The sequence below is a fragment of the Balaenoptera physalus genome (genome assembly GCF_965194825.1).
Source record: "Balaenoptera physalus genome assembly, chromosome: 5".
Lineage (NCBI taxonomy): Eukaryota > Metazoa > Chordata > Mammalia > Artiodactyla > Balaenopteridae > Balaenoptera > Balaenoptera physalus.
This window is the reverse complement of record NC_138884.1, coordinates 125,297,340-125,318,290: the sequence shown is the minus strand read 5'-3', so window position 1 is coordinate 125,318,290 and position 20,951 is coordinate 125,297,340. Positions and strand designations below refer to the sequence as shown.

The following is a 20,951-nucleotide window of genomic DNA, read 5'->3' as shown; positions in this document are numbered from 1 at the left end:
TGAAGTAGAAAAGAATAGCTTTATTGCTTTGCCAGGCAAAGGGAGCCACAGTGGGCTAATACCCTCAAATCTGTGTGTCCCAACCTGGAGTAAGGGGTTTTATGGTAGTGGTTCAAAGAGAGCGTGATCAGCTCGTGGACATTCTTCTGATTGGTTGGTGGTGAGGTAAGTGGGAGTCAGCATCATCAACCTTCTGATTCCAACCAGTCTGGGGTCTACGTGCCTGTAGGCACCATATCAAAGTTAACCGTTACATGTTAACTTCTCCAGCCTGGTAGGGGTTTCAGTTTTTGCAAACAGCTCAGAGATATTGTGTGTATCCCTTGTTGGGGAACCAGGACCTTGCCCCAAGGCTGCACTGTTGTTTCTCTTGACTGTTGTTTCTCCCTTGTCTTGTATCCCCTCCCTTCCCTAATGAACCATTGCTTGAACCTGCTGGTTGGAACTCAGGGAAGGTCATGGAGGCTGAATGAAGACTATTTCCTGTAATCAAAGAAATGGGGGACACAGGAAGGCTTTTGTGCCCAGGAGCCCCACAGGGTCCTGCTTGTATCACCTCATTAGGACAAAAGACACTCATATCACCCAGGAAATAACAAGGGATTTAGGAGCTCTGTGCCAGGAACTGGGGGCAGAGATCAATATACATTGTTGGGGCTCAAGGTAGCCACCCCAAATGTGCCAAAGTGGCATATTGATTATTTGGAATTAAAGTTACTTAAGAAACAGCCAGTGCAAGAAGAACACTCTACCTCTCCTTTGTCTCCAGAAATTAGGAAATAAATCTCCCATGTGAAAGGTACCTTCCCTGAAGCAGGAGGTAGGGAGACATCTTTATCACCAGAGATAGGGAATTCAGAGTAGAGAAGGCTGTGTAAACAAACTGCTTAGATTCTTCACTAACTAGCACCCAAGCCCAAGTTTCTTTGTCTTGTCAATTCCTCTCAAATTTATTGTTTCTTTGCCTAAAAGCTGCTTGCTTTGGTCACTTCTTAAGTCCTATATCTATGAGACCTCCATACATATGAAATTAACTTGGTTTTTCTCCTGCTGTCTTTTTTTTTTTTTTTTTTTCATTTTAATTGTTAGAACACCCCAAAGAACCAAGTGGGCTAGGGGGGAAATTTTTCCCCTCCCCAAATATATATACTATATCTCTTTGGCATACCATATCATTTCTTATCTCAGGCATAGGACATAAGTAAATTTCCTTGTTACATTATCTTTTATTGCTCAGGCTTCCTCACCTCCACTGGCCAGTTTTTGCTAGGGAAGAATAAACAGGAGGATTGAATGGGAAGTATAAGTCACTCGATTAACACACACACATACACGCACACAAACACAGAGTCAAACATATATCTACAGTGGTGGTACTCTGCATCTATCATTCTTCTAACTCTGAACATATTAATTTTAAATAAATGTCACATTTAAATTTTATTTATTCTTTTGGTTGGCAGATTCTAGTTCCATATGCTTTTTTATTTCCTTTTCACTATTGCATATTAGAATGAACTGTTCTAATATGCAAAACTGACATCTCATACTTTGTACATTCAAAAATAAAAGTCGCATTTTTGATGTCAGAATAGATAAGGATTTAACAAATATTAACTTGGCATGCACTTAGTTTCTTTTCAAATTCCTGATTGAATGCATTCTGAAAATACTAAACAAACCACCAAAGTATGTGGATTAGATTTCTACTTTTGTGGGGTGATGCGAGGGGGAGGTGGGAGTGGGACTGATTCCATGTCTCCTTAAATGGATTTTCTAATCAAATACATGAGCTTGGAGAAGTCTGGGATGGAATGTAATAAAGACTGGATAACTTTCTTTGGCAAATTCCAAATCTCTTTCAATATTTATTTTACATATATAATTTAATTTGATTTTTATTTTAAAATTTACTTTATGAACATTTTCAAACATACATAAAAGTAGAGGGTAGACCATAATTGGTTTATATATTTTATACCAAACCTAAGCCTTTTTATCACTGTATTTTATTTCTTTTTAGTAAAATAATAATTCAATGTATTCAAAGGGAACAGAACTTTAAAAAAATTGAAAGGTTTTGGGGGAGCAAATAATTATCTTAAAAATTATGTTTGATAACAGCGTATTAGTAAGTCCCTAGCATGTGGAGTTAATTTTCCTTTAAAGTGAATTTGAAATCACTGGAGAGATTTTTTAAATTGGTTCACTATTTCAAAGGGGAAAATTCAGGCCTACTTATATATTTGGAATCTGAAGAAGTAAAATGTTTGGTAGAAATTTAAAATTTTTAACTCATGGACTTCTGAGATTGTTTTAAATTTTTTTTCCAAAATCTAAGACAAAAACAAATGTCATTTCAACTTATTGTTGATTTATAAAATTTAAATTACTATGTAGAAAAAATGTTTCAGAACATAAAAATAAAGTGATATAATACTATGTTTAATCATTTAATCTAATATTCTTTTAATCATTATTCAGTTTCTTTAAATTAAAAAATAAAAAAGAAACTCATAAAGTATTTGCAGTGTGATGTAATATACAACTCATATTACAAAACACGCTAATTTGATTCTCTATGATACAGTACATCAATAATACACACCTTAAAGTATATGTATCACAGATTATAAACATAACCTATTTTGGTTACTTTCCTAGGGACGCTATTTTGGCAAACTGGGAAATAGAAAATTCCTTAATTAGTCTAACACAGTTTTGAGAAGAATGAAGAAAATTTGTATAGGAAGGAATTCACTAAAAATCAGAGTCAAAAATAATGGAAAATTATGTCCATTTGTGGTGAAGCAATTTGGGAAAGCAGTTTGCTTTCTAATTTTTTTTCTTTTTTTCTACTTTTTTTTCTTTTTAAAAGAAATTGATAAGGGAAATAGAACACTTGACTGTTGGATAAAATGTAATAATCGAAAACAATTTTAATTCTAATTAGAGAAATCAGCCAAATTTAGGAATGTGCTTTGAGAAAAACATGTCAAGATTTTTCTTCTCATCTAGGCTTCTGACCTCTGTTTCATTAAAAAGATCTTAAGATCCTCTTCCCATTTTGTTCTTTCTCCCATAGCTTCTCTCTCACTTTGCTTCTAAGAATGGTGAAAGAGAAATCCTCTCTATTTTGGCTGTTATGCTGAAGAAGGCCAAGTGTCTCCCTGTGACTTCAGAAAAGAATGTTACTAAAGGGAAAAACCTGTAACTACTATGTATTTGAGACAAAATCATCCCCTCACCTTAGAATTCCAGATACCTAAGTAGATAATTAAAAGCATGTTCCACTGCTCCAAACCCCACACGGATACCTGATTTCCTAATTCTGTATGTATATAATGTCTACCAGCCTCGCAGAAGCAAGTTTTATGGTTTTAAAAAAGGTGGTTTTACCATTTATGGTTTTATGGTTTTACCGTAAGTTTTATGGTTTTACCATTGTACACTAAAACATTATTTCTTACCTTCTTTTTTTTTTTTTGAGGTGACTAGTTTGAAAAATGATCTCAATCAGTATTTCTATATAGATGGATATTTTGGCAAAATTAAATGGGGTCTATGTTCTTGAAGACATGAAAAAAATCTACTACATTCTAAGTAGTAAAATCTAGACTGTAAACATCAGGTTATTAATATTTTAGCATATTAACATACTAAATTTATCCTTAATATGTATGTTTCTTATATATCAGCATAGGTATACATGTAAATACTTATATTACTATTTTTGTTTTAGTCATTATATTTCTCCTCTTTTTCAGGTAATGTTTAGAGGACTCTACAGCAACCTTTGGTATTGGACATATTCAAAATCTCTTCAACTTCTACTTTCCTAGTCCACTGTCCTCCAACTTTAACTTGCTTGCAATCCCATCAAACATTTTACATGGTTTGCAATGGTTACATGAACTTGTGGGAAGTAGCATTTGTACCATTTCATACTTTATTTATGATGGCACTTTAGGAAAAGAACTTGGAAAAAGCTTCCAAAGCAGTATTTTAAAAAATGAATCTTGTTGTGAAGCTTCGGAGAAATTTTCGAACATTGATTGTTCTCTTAGCCACCTTTTGCTTGGTGAGCATTGTCATTTCTGCCTATTTCCTCTACTCTGGCTATAAACAGGAAGTGACACTTATGGAAACCACTGCAGCAGCAGAATGTACTGACGTTAAAATCCTACCATATCGGTCAATGGAGCTGAAGACAGTCAAACCTATTGATACATCCAAAACTGATCCTACTGTCCTCCTGTTTGTGGAGAGCCAGTACTCTCAACTTGGTCAAGATATTATCGCTATCTTGGAGTCCAGCCGATTTCAGTTCCATATGGTCATCGCCCCTGGCAAGGGAGACATACCTCCTCTAACAGATAATGGCAAAGGGAAATATATTTTAGTTATTTATGAAAATATTCTGAAGTATGTCAGCATGGATTCATGGAATCGAGAGCTTTTAGAAAAATACTGTGTGGAATACAGTGTTAGTATAATTGGTTTTCATAAAGCCAATGAAAACAGCTCACCAAGTACACAATTAAAAGGTTTTCCATTAAACCTTTTCAATAATCTAGCTCTAAAGGACTGTTTTGTCAACGCTCAGTCTCCTTTGCTGCATATTACCAAAGCCCCCAAGGTTGAGAAAGGCCCTCTTCCTGGGGAAGACTGGACAATTTTCCAGTATAATCATTCAACCTACCAGCCTGTGCTTTTAACTGAATTACAGACAGAAAAATCCCTTTCATCTTTCTCCAGCAAACCACTCTATGCGACGGTGATTCAGGATCTGGGGCTTCATGATGGAATTCAGCGAGTTCTTTTCGGCAACAACTTAAACTTTTGGCTGCACAAGCTCATCTTCATAGATGCCATCTCCTTCTTGTCAGGGAAGAGGCTGACATTGTCTTTGGACAGGTATATCCTTGTGGACATTGATGACATCTTTGTTGGGAAGGAAGGGACAAGGATGAATGTCAAAGATGTGAAGGTAAGAACATTTATAAATCACCTGATTATTTTTCTTTCACTAACTCTGTGGTATTGATGAAATAGAATTTTGAATATTTTAGACTTCTAATTACTCAAAACTTTAAGATGCAGTAAATTTGAGATAAAATAAGCATTAAAAGTAAAACTTAAACTAAGCCTTAACCATTCCTCACCCACCCCCAAAATGCTTCAGAGGGGCATAGAACTAAAATATCCCAAAGAGTATTTGAACTTAATCTCCTTGCCTCTTTTAGATTTTGCCCATCCCAGCCAGCCCCCCATAGAACAGCCTCCATTACTCCACACATGTTGCAGTTTGTAGCAGTAAGACTAATACAGTCATGAAAATCTATCACTGGACAGATCCTCCTGCCCTACTTGGGTTTGACAATGGTGGTTAAAATATAAGATAGAGAAGCAGCCCAAGACTTTTATATAACAAGTAAGCATAGTGCTTATCTATATGAAATGTTCATACATTTGTAAATATAGATATGAAAAAAAAAGTTTTATAGGGGATGTGGTATTGGACTTGACCTCAGGAGCTACCATCACTATCTCTATTATCACGTCATTTTGGGTAACACAGCAGTGTTACTGGTAGCACTTCTAGGCTAAGGCCAAATTGGCTGTGGTATAACAAATTCACCCCGTGATTGTTATCAGATAAAGGAAAAGCCAAATATGTTTTACTAAGGTGGGTAGGTATTCTGAGAATAATTCCCTTTTTTATCATCTTGATTCGAGACTTTCACTTGTGCCTATCTTGTTTGATATATAATCAAATTCTTTCTGTGAACAAGTAATTTTAGCAAACATATAAACAAAAATAATAGAACACAGCTTAGAATAATAAAGGGACTAGAGATTGTTAAGATCATGTCATCTTTTTTCTATTTCTGCTATTAGGCTTTTTATCCGCCAAAGATGAAACCTCAATATAACAGCTTTTTTTCCCCATCCTAACACCTTATGACCATTATAATAAAATATTATTAAAACCAGTGAAATAAGTTAACTTTTTAAAAATCTTCAAAATATATGTGGACCAGTGAACTCTGTTTTTAATGAGCCACTGAATGAAGTATCACTTGACTGGGATCCAAATATTTTATTTTGGGTATTGTTGTAAAGGGATTAAGTGATCCCTCTTGAATTCTGTCTAGATTTTTCTTTTTTTTTTTTTTTACTTATGCTCTTTTGTATTTACTATTCCTTTTAATTAATGTAAATTCTAGTTTTATTTTAATTTTAAAATCAAAAACTTAAGGCAAGGTCATGTGCTTCAAATGGTTCTCTGAGTGATTCCTATCCTGAAATCCTGAAAGGAAAAGTTTCCTAATTTTAGTCTAATAAACTGTATGAATTGAAGAAGTTCTTTATAACTCTTAACAAATTTTTCTGCCTCAAATTCAGCTCTATCACTTATTCTCAATAGAAAACAAATAGTATTCACTACTACTCATCTAATATTCAAGGATTACTGAGGACTTCTTGAGTGACATAACCCCAAACAAAATAACAGAATACCGAAATTTAACAAAGGCTGGAACAATGACACACACAGATAAAGAATCAGAAAAGTTGCGTGTGTATATATATAGATATATATAGTGTGTATGTATGTGCATATGTATACTGATTGTATATTCTATACACACACACACACATGTGCCCATGCTAAGTTAACTGTCACTTTGAAGAAAATACTCTTTTCTGCCACTTTGGGTGTTGTATCTGGTTCTTGCTCAGAACTCTTAACCAAAGAATATCAGAAACTTGACTGGAACTGAAATAACTTGTTGGGTTACTTATAGGTCAATAGGGAATACTGTTTTTCAATATAAAAATTATAGTTCTAGTCTTGGGAATTTGATTTCTCTTTTGACTATTATTTTTTGGATAAATATGATTTTGTGGGAAAGAATCTTGAACTGTGTGTAGAAAAGCTCTGCATACTCCCAGTTCTTCATCCTCATGTTCCTTTTCTGGTGGTGTAAGATTTCTTTATACACTGATAGATGAGGAGAAATCCATCCTCCCTCAAAATCTCCCCAAATTTTCCAGAGCGAGGGTATTGGATAGCTAGTGACATTTTTCTATATTATTCTAAATTAGAGAGTAGAAGTATGCTGTTCCTCAATAGAACAAATTGAGGAAAGCTGGAGGGTTAGGGTTGAAAAACCTTGGTTATGTGCATGATTGGACCTTCCCCAGGCCACTCCCATGATTAGACTGGGAGCACATAGCTGGGAGCAATCAACAACCAATTCAAACATGGCCTTGACTGCAGCACCACCTCACTCTATGGACAAAACATATACCAGCATATTAGTATTTGAGCCAATTTTCTCACTTTGAGGTAGAGATTCTGGATCATACTGTTAAAGAATTAGTGTTTTTAAGTCACAGCATTTGATGCAGTGAAAAGAATGCAAGTGTTTCAACTGAACTTGAAAGTCCATATTCTTTCCACTACATGGTTCTGCCATATCTAAACTACAATATATCTAGGTTTGTTTTTTTTTTTGAGATTTGTATGCTTTATCTTATTTCATCATACCCTCATCTGACCAAAGCCACTGATATAGAAATTAATATGTCCATTTCTAAGGCAAGCAAAATTAAGCTCAGTTTCAGTAACTGTCATCTGACTGTTAATTAAATTTCACTGTGTATCTAGAAATTCAAGATATGAGAGAAATTTAATGTATAGAAACTTGTAGAAACTAATTGTATTTTGAAAGATTGTGAAATATTAGCTATGAATGAAGTCAGAAAATATTGTCATGTTTTGACTTGTTAATATTTCTGTGTGGTCCTCAAGGCAATCATGAAACACTTCCTGTACATCTAAAGCTCTATTAGCAAGATGACCTTCATCACCCTATGGAGGGTGCTGTCTTATACACTTGAATTTACTCTTTCTTGGTTTTGAAAGCAACTCTTGTTTTCATCATGGCCTTACTTACGTGTAGGTAATGTTCATTCCCAAAGTGATATCAGTTGAGTGATAATGCATTTTATAGAGAAAATTAAAATAATAAAGGGCCATCCTGATTATTAAAAACTTAATTTAAAAAGTCTTCTTGCAGACCACTAACCTGATTTCTATGAACAATGTTTTACCCTCGGTTGTAACACTTGGAATAGTCATAGAAATTTGATAGAATTGAGAAAATATGTTCTTTTTTTCATAGTTTCCCTAAGACAGAATAAATGTTCTTTTTCGATGGTGAATGTAAGCTTCCACACTGGCAATGAAATCAAATATATTATTGATGCTATAAATATTATTGATGCTTTCATCAATTCTGTTGACCTGTCATTATTCTCTCTGTTGGCAACAAGACACCATTATTAGCATTTTATACGTCTTTAGATTTCTTGAAGAAATGCTTCCATTTATTCATTGGACATCTACTCTGTATAAGACTATATTTAAGACATTATCTGCCTGAGAAATCCAGACTTTATTTTAAGGTCCTATGTAATCCAGCTCAATTTACCTTTTCAGCATCTATTCTTACTACTACTCAACATACACTGTTTCTCTTAGGCTAGCCCACTGTCTGTTCCTCTGCGATGGATTGATAGTGTTTACGTTCACCTCTTTTCTCAGCTTCTAAGCCTTCACTAAAATACTTTCCTTGAATCTACTCATATCTCAAAAGCTATCTCAAGTCCAACTTCTTATGAGAAGGCAACAGATGCCCTAATGACCCAAGCTGAAACTGTGTCCTTAAATAATCACTGACCTTAACTGTCACTTATCATCTTCATGTACATGAGTCAACTCCAAAATTAGGTGGTGAAACAGTTTTTTCCCATACATCTAATTATGTCTCAACATATGTAATAAGTAATCTTAGACCTGATTTGAAAATATTATATTGACAATCATTACACAGTTTTTTAACTGTTTGGTGAGTGCAGAACTAATTAGTCTCAGAATTGAACTTACTACTTTAAAAAAGAACAATTTAAGGATAGTTTTGAGTTTTGTCTCAAAACAAGTGATTTGTATATTTTGAGTCAGAGGCAAAAATAGGGGGAAAAAAAAATCTATGTTATAAACCTGAAGTCCAAAATAAGTGGCTAGCTCTCTAATTTGTTTGACTCCTTCCCCCACGTAGTGTTTTTAATGGATCTATACGTAGACTGGTATTAAGGTTTGATCCAGATAAAGCAATTTACCAGTGTCTTAATTTGGATGTCTTTATGCAATTATTTGACACCATATTTCCTGCATTGAAAATCATAGGTTCTAAGATTTATAGTGCAAAAGTAATAAATTGTGCAAATTGAATGACGAAAACAGAGATGGACTCCAGATTTGATACATTATCAACTAGTATAGATTCAACAATGCAGGACAGTCCAGGCAGCAGGAACTGGATGGATGGCCCGTCAGAGTTAATCAAGCAGCATCTGAAGCTCCTAGGCAGTTTCTAAGCAAGTGAGCCAGCATGCAATCAGCAAGTGTAGCATAAGAGCTAGGCAGTGGCCCAGGCAGATGGGGGTCAGCATTTATTGGGATATTTCACAGCAGAATTAATGGATTAGGTTTGTGAGCATAAGTCTTCTTTCTGAAAAAACAAAACAAAAAAAAGGAACAGAAGATAGTGGAAGAGGTGGAATTTGACAACATAGAGTTTGGCAGAGAGAACATGACAGAGACCTGGAAGCAGGAACTCAGTCACAACAATAATCCTATAAAGGAGAGAGGACCCATCAGCAAGACTTGTGTGAAACTACAGCCCTGACACTGACTCAGATTCTTTAGATGTCCAGGGAAGAATTGCATTTAGAACCTCCTTAGGTGCCCAGATGCAAGAAGTTTATGTACTACTTGAAGACATTCAGTTGGTTCAAAAGAAAAAGCAGGTACTATCAAAGACTTATAAGAATGATCCATGTTCTATATAAACATAGAGAGAATTACTGTGTCAATTAAAATGTTTTTTAAATTAATTTATTTTTCAGCTGGGAGATATATTTTTTTAATTTTTTATACAATTTTTTAAAGTTATTTTCCATTTACAGTTATTACAAAATATTGGCTATGTTCCCCATGTTGTACAATACATCCTGGAGCCGATCTTACACCCAATAGCTTGTGCCACCCACTCCCCCACCCCTATGTTGCCCCTCCTTCCCCTCCCCACTGGTAACCACTAATTTGCTCTCTATATCTGTGTCTGCTTCTTTTTTGTTATATTCACTAATTTGTTATATTTTTTAGATTCCACATATAAATGATATCATACAGTATTTATCTTTCTCTGTCTGACTTATTTCAGTTAGCATAATACCCTCCAAGTCCATCCATGTTGCTGCAAATGGCAAAATTTTGTTCTTTTTTATGTCTGATTAGTTTTCCATTGTGTGTGTGTATATATATATATATATATATATACACCACAGCTTCTTTATCCATTTGTCTGTTCATGGACATTTAGGTTGCTTCCATATCTTGGCAATTGTAAATAATGTTGCTGTGAACATTGGGGTGCATTTAAAATGTTTCTTGTAAGTAGAGTTTGACTTGACTGGAAAGAGAAGCTACATATAAGTATTTTGGCAGAATCAATATTGTCCTCAAATATGCTCAGAGGAGGACAGCCACTGTACAGGGTATATTTAATTATAATTATCTTTCTTTCATCTAAAGTCTCAATGTAAATGTCCCAGGTTTTTTTTTTTCTTCTGAATTCTTTCAAGTGGCCATATATTTAACTCTGTCAATGGAAGGAAAAACTATTTTTCCAAAAAAATATTCCTTTATGGAAGCAAATAGGGTATTTCTCCACTTTAAAAAAAAAAGTCAAAATTATATGAAAGTACACTTTTAAATGATAAGAATGAAAAACGTGAGAAAATATACACCAGTAATATCTCTTCCAAACTGGGTATTCAGCTAAAAACATTTACAGTTTATATATTAACTTATAATTTAATTCAATGCTCAAATCACTTATTTCTCACCTATGGGCTCTGTATATTATTATTCACTAGAGAGTTTACACAAATATGTGAAATATTCGGTTCTTGATTTCAGTAGTATAGGCAAGACACATTCACAATTATCAACATTACGAGGCAGAATACAATATGTGCCATGACAACATTACTATGGGCAATGGGAACAAAGAAAGGGAAACGATATTTCTTCTTCTAGTAATTAGGGAGATTTCTTGGAGGAGGTGACATTTGAGTCTTCTGTGATGGTTTGACAGAACACTAGCAAATCAAGATGGTGAAGTAGATTCTTGGCCAGCAGGTCAGCCCAAGCTCAGACTTGGCTGAGACTATCAGGACAAATGTTAAGTTGCTTGTCTTAGTTGGATGATAAAGTAAATAAGAAATAGTAGTGGGACTAAATGCTGAAGATTTGGTTGTGGCCATAATATGGAGCTCTCTGGGTAGAAAGATACCATTTGAATCACTGAAGATTTTAAGCCAGACAGTGACATGATCAGATCTAGGATTGAAGAAAAATATATTGTTTGAATAAGGGAGATGTTTTTGAGAAGACCTAAAAGAGCCTATTACAACTATATGGCCATAATAATTATTATACATGTTTTAAAATAGTATTTATTTAGCATATTAAAAGACACTAAGCACTGGGATAATCATTAACAGGCAGTGTATCATTTAATACGACAGCACTAAGAGGAAATATTTTGTACATTTTCTGAATGAGTAAAATGAGGCGTAGCAATATCGATACTCATCTAGCTAGTAAGTAGCAGAGCAAACCCAGACTATTTGTCCTGAATGTCTAAGCTTTCTTTTAGAATACAATGCCTTGTGTTCGGGTATCAGTCTGGGCATCTACACTTACTCGTTAACCCCGAACATGTCTGAAAACCTCTCCAATTCTCAGATTGCAAATCTGTAGAACCGATGGAAAACAACACTGTTCTTAGTATTGGGATGAGACCTGAATGAGATAAGTACTGGAAAGCTTCTAGGACAGAGCCTGGCCTGACAGAGCCAGGACAGAGCTTGGTGGCAGTCATGATGGAAAGGGAGACTGGGAGAGACCATGCAGGATTGACAGGACTTGGAAACATGCTCAGTGAAGGAGCAAAAAGAAAAAAAAAAAGGTGCAGATGCTGTAGTATCATGGGTTTTAGCCTGAGTGTGTCCATAAACATATGCAGAATTGGGCAGAGGAAAAGGTGCTAGGAAGATGAGGAGTTTGGTTTAAGATCTAATGACTTAACATAGGACATCCAGATGTAGGCATTTGAAAAAATAGATCTAGAGTTTCAGACACCATCAGAGGTGGCAATATAGATTTAGAAACCATCAAGCTTAATACTTGCAATCTTAGTTATGATAACTAAAGGGAAGGAATCAAATGAGAAGGAAAACAGGTGGAATGCATCATTTTGGATATCCTGTAATAAACTCAAGGTCATGACAAGTTAGTTTCAGACTGAAAAATTGTTTCATGTACCGAGTTGTTAGCCATCCCCTCAGGCTCTCATTGGTTATAAGGAAGAAAGCCTAAAACTTCAGTAAGTACCAGCAGTCCTCAGGAAAATTAAATTAAAGGAATGTCTAATTGGGGACACACTGTGTTCATGCAGCAGAGAAGGCACAATCTTTCATCTGGAATTTGGCATTTTGAATTTTTTTCCATCTTATTTATGACCCTTTGATTAACAAGAATTGCAGTAGGACCCCCTCCTAACATGACTGTGAGATGTACCAAATGACGCTATGTTATAAATATTTCTGAAATTTGTAATGATATATAGGGGTTAAGTATTAAATGAACAAAGACGCTAAATCTTCATTTTAGTTACTGTACCCAGAAATTATATTCTACTCAGAACATTTTACTTAGTTTTTATGTATTTATTTTCTTGATGACATCAGTTGTTGTGAACATGTCTTTTTTGTTAGAAACAAGGAGTTTAAAGGCATACTTTCATTTACACCTGTCTTCTGCATATTAATCAATTATTATTCTTTAAAAAGCATATTTTAAAACAAGACCTGTTGCCAAGTAAGGATTTTCTGCTCAGGACAATTTTTAAAGCTTTTTATATACAAACTAGATTTTAATTTAGGATTAGACATTCCCTGAATTCATTTGCACTTAAAACAGGCTAAATAGTAATGGACCTAACACTAACTTGAGTGCTCGCTTTGTTAGTTCACAGTGTAAGATAATTACTGAGCAGAGAGCAATCTCTTGATACACCAGGGGAAGAACACAAAGTCCATGCTGCTCCATTTTGCTACTCAAGGTGTAGCAATTGTCTCCATGGGAAAGAGAAGATATTAGAAAATGTTTTGGTAAGAGCAGCCAAGCTGGCCACCTCCCAGCAAGGAGGAAAACAACCCCTATTAGAGCCTTTAAATCTCATGGTTAATGCCTTAAAAGCCCTGGGGATATTTTCTGATTGGTTTTGTATATTTTGTCATTCTCTGTGATTATATAAATAGTGATTAATTAATTAGCCAATTAGTTAGCTCAGATTATTATAAGGCTCTTCAGCTAAGGCCAGCTAAGTGTTGTTGTTAATGATAATCATCAAAATATGCTACAAAATTGTTTCATATCTGAAGAATGACTGAAGAGAAAAACAAAATAAAAACTTGCTCCTTTTATACTCCCTGTAGAAATACAGTGTGTTCTGAAATATATTAAATTATCATGAAGAAAAGCACCTTGATTATAGAATCTTGTGGCAGGTAGAATATATTATTATTATTATTATTATTCAGATAAGAGATTAAACTGTTAAAGCAGTCATAGACATTGCATTTTATTTTCATTCAACCCTTCATTTTTTTATGTCTGCCCTGAGCTTTGCTCTCTAGCTCTTTGCTGGGATTGATAATTTCCACCCACTACTCTTTACTTCTTTTTTTTTTAATTGAAATATAGTTGACATATAATATTATGTTAGTTTCAGGTGTACTACATAGCGATTTGATATTTGCTTACTTAATGAAATGATCACCACTGTAAGTCTAGTCACCATCATCAAAGTTATTATAATATTATCGACCATATTTCCTATGCTGTATATTATATCGCTGTGGCTTATTTATTTAATCACTGGAGGTTTGTACCTCTTTATTTGCTTTACCTATGTCGACCAACCACCCACTCCACTCTCTTCTGGGAACCACCAGCTTGTTCTCTGTAGATATGAGTCTGTTTTCATTCTGTTTCTTTGTTTTGTTTTTTAAGGTTCCACATATAAGTGAGAACATGCAGTATTTGCCTTTCTCTGTCTGATTTATCTCACTTAGCATGATACCCTCTAGATCCATTCCTGTCTTCACAGATGGCAAGATTTCAGTCTTTGTGGCTGAGTAATATTCCATTGTACACATATACCACATATTCTTTATCCATTCATCTATCGATGGACAGAAGTGGCTTCCATATCTTGGCTACCATAAATAATGCTGTAATGAACACTGGGGTGCATAAATCTTTTGGAATTAGTGCTTTTGTTTTCTTCAGATAAATACCCAGATGTGAAATTGCCAGACATGTAATAGTTCTATTTTCAATTTTTTTAGAAACCCCCGTACTGTTTTCCATAATGGATGCATCAATTTACAGTCTCTCCAACAGTGGATGAGGACTCCCTTTTCTACACAACCTCACCAACACTTGTTATTTGTTGTTGTTTTGTTGATAGTCATTCTGACAGATGTGAGATGGTATCTCATTGTGGTTTTGATTTACATTTACCTGATCATTAGTGATGTTGAGCATCTTTTCATGTGTCTGTTGGCCATCTGTATGTCTTTTTTGAAAAAATGTCTATATCTTCTGACCACTTTTTAATCAGATTGTATGGTTTTTTTTGATGTTGAGTTGTGAGAGTTTTGTGTATTTTGAATATTAACCCTTATCAGATATATCATTTACAAATGTCTTCTCGCATTCAGTAGGCTGCCTTCTCATTTTGTTGATGGCTTTCTTCCCTGTACAAAAACTTTTTAGTTTGATGTAGTCTTATTTGTTTATTTTTGCTTTATTTCCTTTGCCTGAGGAGATAAATCCAAAAATATATTGCCAAGATTGATGTCAAAGAGGATACTGCCTATGTTTTCTTCCAGGAGTTTTATGGTTTCCAGTCTTACATTTAAGTCTTTAATCCATTTTGAGTTTATTTTTGTATATGGTGTGAGGAAATGTTCTAATTTCATTCTTTTACATGTAGCTATCCAGTTTTCTGATCACCATTTATTGAACAGGTTATCTTTTCCCCATTGTATATTCTTGCCTCCTTTGTTGTAGATTAGTTAACTATAGAAATGTAGAGTTTATTTCTGGGCTGTCTGCCCTGTTCCATTGATCTATGCATCTGTTTTTGTGCCAGTGCCATACTGTTTTGATTACTGTAGCTTTGTAGTATAGTCTGAAGTCAGGGCCTGTGATTCCTCCAGCCTTGTGTGGTTATCCTCCCATTTGTGGGGTGCCACCCAGAGTTGTGGATCCTAACTATACTGCATCTCTGTCCTACCACCCATCTCATTGTGGCTCTTTATATCTTTAGTTGTTGAAATATTTTTTTCTGTTAGTCTCCAGGTCATTCTCATAGAGAGTTGCTCTGTAAATAGTTGTAATTTTGGTCTGCCCATGATAGGAGATGAGTTCAGAGTCTCGTTTTGAATTCAGAGCCATTTTAACCTCTTTTTTTTTTTTTTTCAGATAAATCAGGTATTCCTCTGATGTGTCTCTTAATTACTGTAATATTGAAATACTTTATACATTCTAAAGAGGGTATGTATGGACTATCTATAATTAAAGCATGATAATAAGAACAGCCTTGTACACACCACTTAGCCTAGGATATAGAATGTTACCAGCACCTTTTGAGTCACATACTACTTTTTCCACTGGAGAGGTAACTAGCTATTATACATATTCTCTGCAGTTTTTTCCCTTACTTTTATACCTGATATTCATCCACATTGATGCTTATCTCTAGTTCACTAAATTTAATTTCTTTGTAATGTTTGTTCTCTCCAGTGTTGGTATTTTCAGACTTTTAAATTTTTTGGCTATTTGATGGGCCTAAAATTGTATATGAGTTATTATTAGCATTTTTTCTGTTTATTTATGAGGTTGAATAGCTTTTCTTATACTTACTGACCTTTATATTTTTTCAAGTTTTTAAAAAACTTTTAATTGACCTGAAAGTAAGTTGTAAAATATCACATTTCATCTTAAATACCTCAGCATTGACTTCACACTCACTATTACTTTTCCAACATTAACCTCATTACACATATAAGTAGAAATGTTCATAACTTTTGAACTATATCACATATTATAAATAGAGCAATATTCCAAAATCTTTTTCAACGTACTAAATTAGAAATAACTTAAAATACTAATTTAAATGATAAAATTTGCTTACTTTATTTACGTGTTATAGTTTGCCTAATTTGTTTAATTATTTTAAGGAATTCTCACTCTTATAAATGCTACATTCAACCTACAGTTAAAGAAAAAGTAATATTTTTTGTGTCTCTGGAGAAATATTCATATGAAATACTGCTGCTAGAAAAAATGTATCATTTCTTATTACACAAACTCCCAAATATATACCAGCCTCCCAAACAATATTTAATAATACATAAGATGGGCCCTCACAATTTGCTCCATCTTAGTCCCCACATTCAAGACATAAATTTTAAACTATAAGCTATGTTTCAAATATTAAATTTCTATCCTATTTGAATATTTTAAATGAAATTTTAGTTTTTGTTGCATAACTACAATTTAAATTCTGTTTTTAAATTTCTTAGACTGCTGGTAATTGTTTACTTGATTGAAACTTTTTGATGATTAAAGAAGACTACCTCCTTGACCTCTCAAAATAAAAACACACTTTGTATTTTCACAGTGAAAAGGAAGTTATAGTAATTTACAGGAAATACAGTAAATTGCTCTCTTTTTCAAAAAGTTTTACTAAATTGAGACATAAGAATGTCCCTGCTGACAGATGTTCATCTTAAGGCCAATGAACCTTGTTGAACATTTTTTTTCAAATGGCACAAATGAAAAAAGACCTAGCAAATTTTGCAGAATGAAGTAGGAAGACATTGATTGACAACGTGTAACAATACTCTGGAGTATAAATGAATTTCATTTGAATGATTTATGTACCAAAATAGCCATTGTTACCATATTGTATTTGTCACTTACTACATAGAATATAAACAATACAGGAAATAAGGGGGAGATAGAAAAGAAAACATCTGAGGGAAGACAAGAGCTCTTGAAATAACAGGATTTTATTTTATTTTTTTTCATCTTTATTGGAGTATAATTGCTTTACAATGTTGTGTTAGTTTCTGCTGTACAACAAAGTGAATCAGCTATATGTATACATATATCTCCATATCCCCTCCATCTTGAGCCTCCCTCCCACCCTCCCTATCCCACCCCTCTAGTTCGTCACAAAGCATCGAGCTGATCTCCCTGTGCTATGCAAGCAGCTTCCCACTAGCCATCCATTTTACATTTGGTAGTGTATATATGTCAGTGCTACTCACTCACTTCATCCCAGCTTCCCTTTCCCCCACCATGTCCTCAAGTCTGTTCTTTATGTCTGTGTCTTTATTCCTGCCCTGCCACTAGGTTCATCAGTACCGTTTTTTTAGATTCCGTATATGTGCATTAGCATACGTATTTGTTTTTGTCTTTCTGACTTACTTTACTCTGTATGACAGACTATAGGTCAATCCACCTCACTACAAATAACTCAATTTTGTTCCTTTTTATGGCTGAGTAATATTCCAATGTATATATGTGCCACATCTTCTTTATCCATTCATCTGTCGATGGACGTTTAGGTTGCCTCCATATCCTGGCTATTGTAAATAGTGCTGCAGTGAACATTGTGGTACATGTATCTTTTTGAATTATGGTTTTCTCAGGGTATATGCCCAGTTGTGGGATTGCTGAGTCATATGGTAGTTCTATTTTTACTTTTTTAAGGAACCACCATACAGTTCTCCATAGTGGCTGTACCAATTTACATTCCCACCAACAGTGCAATAGGGTTCCCTTTTCTCCACACCCTCTCCAGCATTTACTGTTTCTAGATTTTTTGATGATGGCCATTCTAACCGGTGTGAGGTGATACCTCATTGTGGTTTTGATTTGCATTTCTCTAATGGTTAGTGATGTTGAACATCTTTTCATGTGTTGGTTGGCCATCTGTATGTCTTCTTTGGAGAAATGTCTATTTAGGTCTTCTGCCCATTTTTGGATTGGGTTGTTTGTTTTTTGATATTGAGCTGCATGAGCTGCTTATATATTTTGGAGATTAATCCTTTGTCCGTTGCTTCATTTGCAAATATTTTCTCCCATTCTGAGGGTTGTCTTTTCATCTTATTTATGGTTTCCTTTGCTGTGCAAAAGCTTGCAAGTTTCACTAGGTCCCATTTGTTTATTTTTGTTTTTATTTCCATTACTCTAGGAGGTGGGTCGAAAAGGATCTTGCTGTGATTTATGTCATAGAGTGTTCTGCCTATGTTTTCCCCTAAGGGTTTTATAGTGTCTGGCCTTACATTTAGGTCTTTAATCCATTTTGATTTTATTTTTGTGTATGGTATTAGGAAGTGTTCTAATTTCATTCTTCTACATGTAGCTGTCCAGTTTTCCCAGCACCACTTATTGAAGAGGCTGTCTTTTCTCCATTGTATATTCTTGCCTCCTTTATCAAAGATAAGGTGATCATATGTGTGTGGGTTTATCTCTGGGCTTTCTATCCTATTCCATTGATCTATATTTCTGTTTCTGTGCCAGTACCATACTGTCTTGATTACTGTAGCTTTGTAGTATAGTCTGAAGTCAGGAAGCCTGATTCCTGCAGCTCCGTTTTTCTTTCTCAAGATTGCTTTGGCTATTCGGGGTCTTTTGCGTTTCCATACAAATTGTAACATTTTTTGTTTTAGTTCTGTGAAAAATGCCTTTGGTAATTTGATAGGGATTGCATTGAATCCATAGTTTGCTCTGGATGGTATAGTCATTTTCACAATGTTGATTCTTCCAATCCAAAAACATGGTATATCTCTCCATCTGTTTGTATCGTCTTTGATTTCTTTCATCATTGTCTTAGAGTTTTCTGCATACAGGTCTTTTGCCTCCTTAGGTAGGTTTATTCCTAGGCATCTTATTCTTTTTGTTGCAATGGTAAATGGGAGTGTTTCCTTAATTTCTCTTTCTGATTTTTCATTGTTAGTGTATAGGAATGCAAGAGATTTCTGTGCATTAATTTTGTATCCTGCTACTTTACCAAATTCATTGATTAGCTTTAGTAGTTTTCTGGTGGCATCTTTAAGATTTTCTATGTATAGTATCATGTCATGTCCAAACAGTGACAGTTTTACTTCTCTTTTCCAATTTGTATTCCTTTTATTTCTTCTCTGATTGCCATGGCTAAAACTTCCATTTTTAGAGTTTTAATGGGAATAACTCAAGTTAAGACAGGCCAAGTAGCTCCTATACCAAAGCTTTAGAGAGAGCTTACCTAGTAAGATTAGGTGAGTTCCAGGTACACTATTATAAAAGTTTTAAGATTTCTTGTGACTGCTCCTTATGTGCCTTTGTAGAATGTTTTTCTTAGTTACTACTAGTTAAAAATCTTAGAAAACTTTGAAATGTTTGTGACTAATTTTAGGGGTTAGTAGAAAGTAGAATAACTGTATGAATGCACTTTTATTTAAAGAAAGAAATTTGGATGAAACACAAGGTAGTGGTAGATTAGAAAAAGTGGGTTAAGAGAGAAATGTTCTATATAAAACTTTTCTTTAGAAGAGTTTTATAAGGAAAAATCATTGAATTCTCTAGGTTAATAATGTCTACAGCTTTGACATTCTTCTATGGCTGTCCTTGGTCTCTGCACATCTGTGCTTGTTCTCAGCTCATTGGAAAACCAAATGCATCTCTTTGTAATTCTCACTGTAAAATATTACATCCATGTATGGTCACATGTGTACCATATGGAACCCCTTCCCTAATGAAGGTAATATAAGGCATGATGAAATGAAACACTATGGATGTCCACAGGTATGTGGTTAGGGTTCTCTGAGCAAAGAGACAAAATGCAACTTTGCTTATTCCCTAATATTATATTGCTCATTCCATACCCAGCTTAATATCCCTTCCAATATCTCTTCACTTTAGTTATGATCAGTTCTCACTGTACTTATTGTTATAATCAGGAGAAGTCAATTGATTTTTTTTTCTTTTTCTTATTTTGGTTGTTGGGGATGGAGTTATACTTTGGACAGTTCTCTTCATCATACTAAGGTTTTAATAATTTTCTGTTCAGTGCTATATGCTAATAGGAAAGAATATACGTTCTTGGTTCTTGGTCTCAATAAATTCAATTTTGAGTGTGTGTGTGTGTGCCCATGCATTTGCGCATGTTAGAACTTTGCACAGTGCCAGCTACTCATCTGTTCTGACTCTTTGAAACCATTTTTTAAAATAAAAAACACAATTAATTTTTGCTACCTGCTAAGTTTATATAATTTAATTCTAAGCCTTTTTTACTGCTCTACTTAAGAAAAAATGTTTGGAGTTCCTGTGGAGTACAATTTCACTTTGTACTACTGAAAAAAGGGAATTAAAAGAGATCTTGAAATTGAAACTGTTTCAGAATATGCTACATTTAAACATTGCTGTATTTACTTCAAAGCAGAAGAAATCGGTTCAAAGCTGTGTGTTCTGCTGTAGAAAAGCACATCTCGATTTCAATGTCTTAAAATGTAAAAAAAGGGAAGAAAAGAAAAGAAAAGAAAAAAATAGGCGGTGTGCATTGGCAGGGGTAAAGTTAAACTATGTTTTAAAATCTCAGAACAAAGTAATAAAATTTAACAGGAAAACGAAAAGAATTGTTTCCTATATTGGAAACCAAAACATAGAAAAGGCAAGTATATGACTAGGA

The 20,951-nt window shown here is 34.4% G+C and overlaps 1 protein-coding gene across 12 annotated transcripts in view; it reads left to right on the top strand.

The window, feature by feature from the left end:
• LOC309661250 (bifunctional heparan sulfate N-deacetylase/N-sulfotransferase 4) overlaps nucleotides 1-20,951 on the top strand; it is an 823,039-nt gene that overhangs the window by 582,860 nt on the left and 219,228 nt on the right. For 11 of the 12 annotated variants that reach the window (XM_082462799.1, XM_082462798.1, XM_082462797.1 and 8 more), the window contains one exon: nucleotides 3,768-4,990. In XM_082462799.1, the coding sequence (XP_082318925.1) occupies nucleotides 4,013-4,990 (978 nt within the window). In that variant the 5' untranslated portion in view covers nucleotides 3,768-4,012. Of the gene's footprint in view, nucleotides 1-3,767; nucleotides 4,991-20,951 lie in introns of those variants that run through there. The other variant, XM_082462796.1, reaches the window with a different exon arrangement.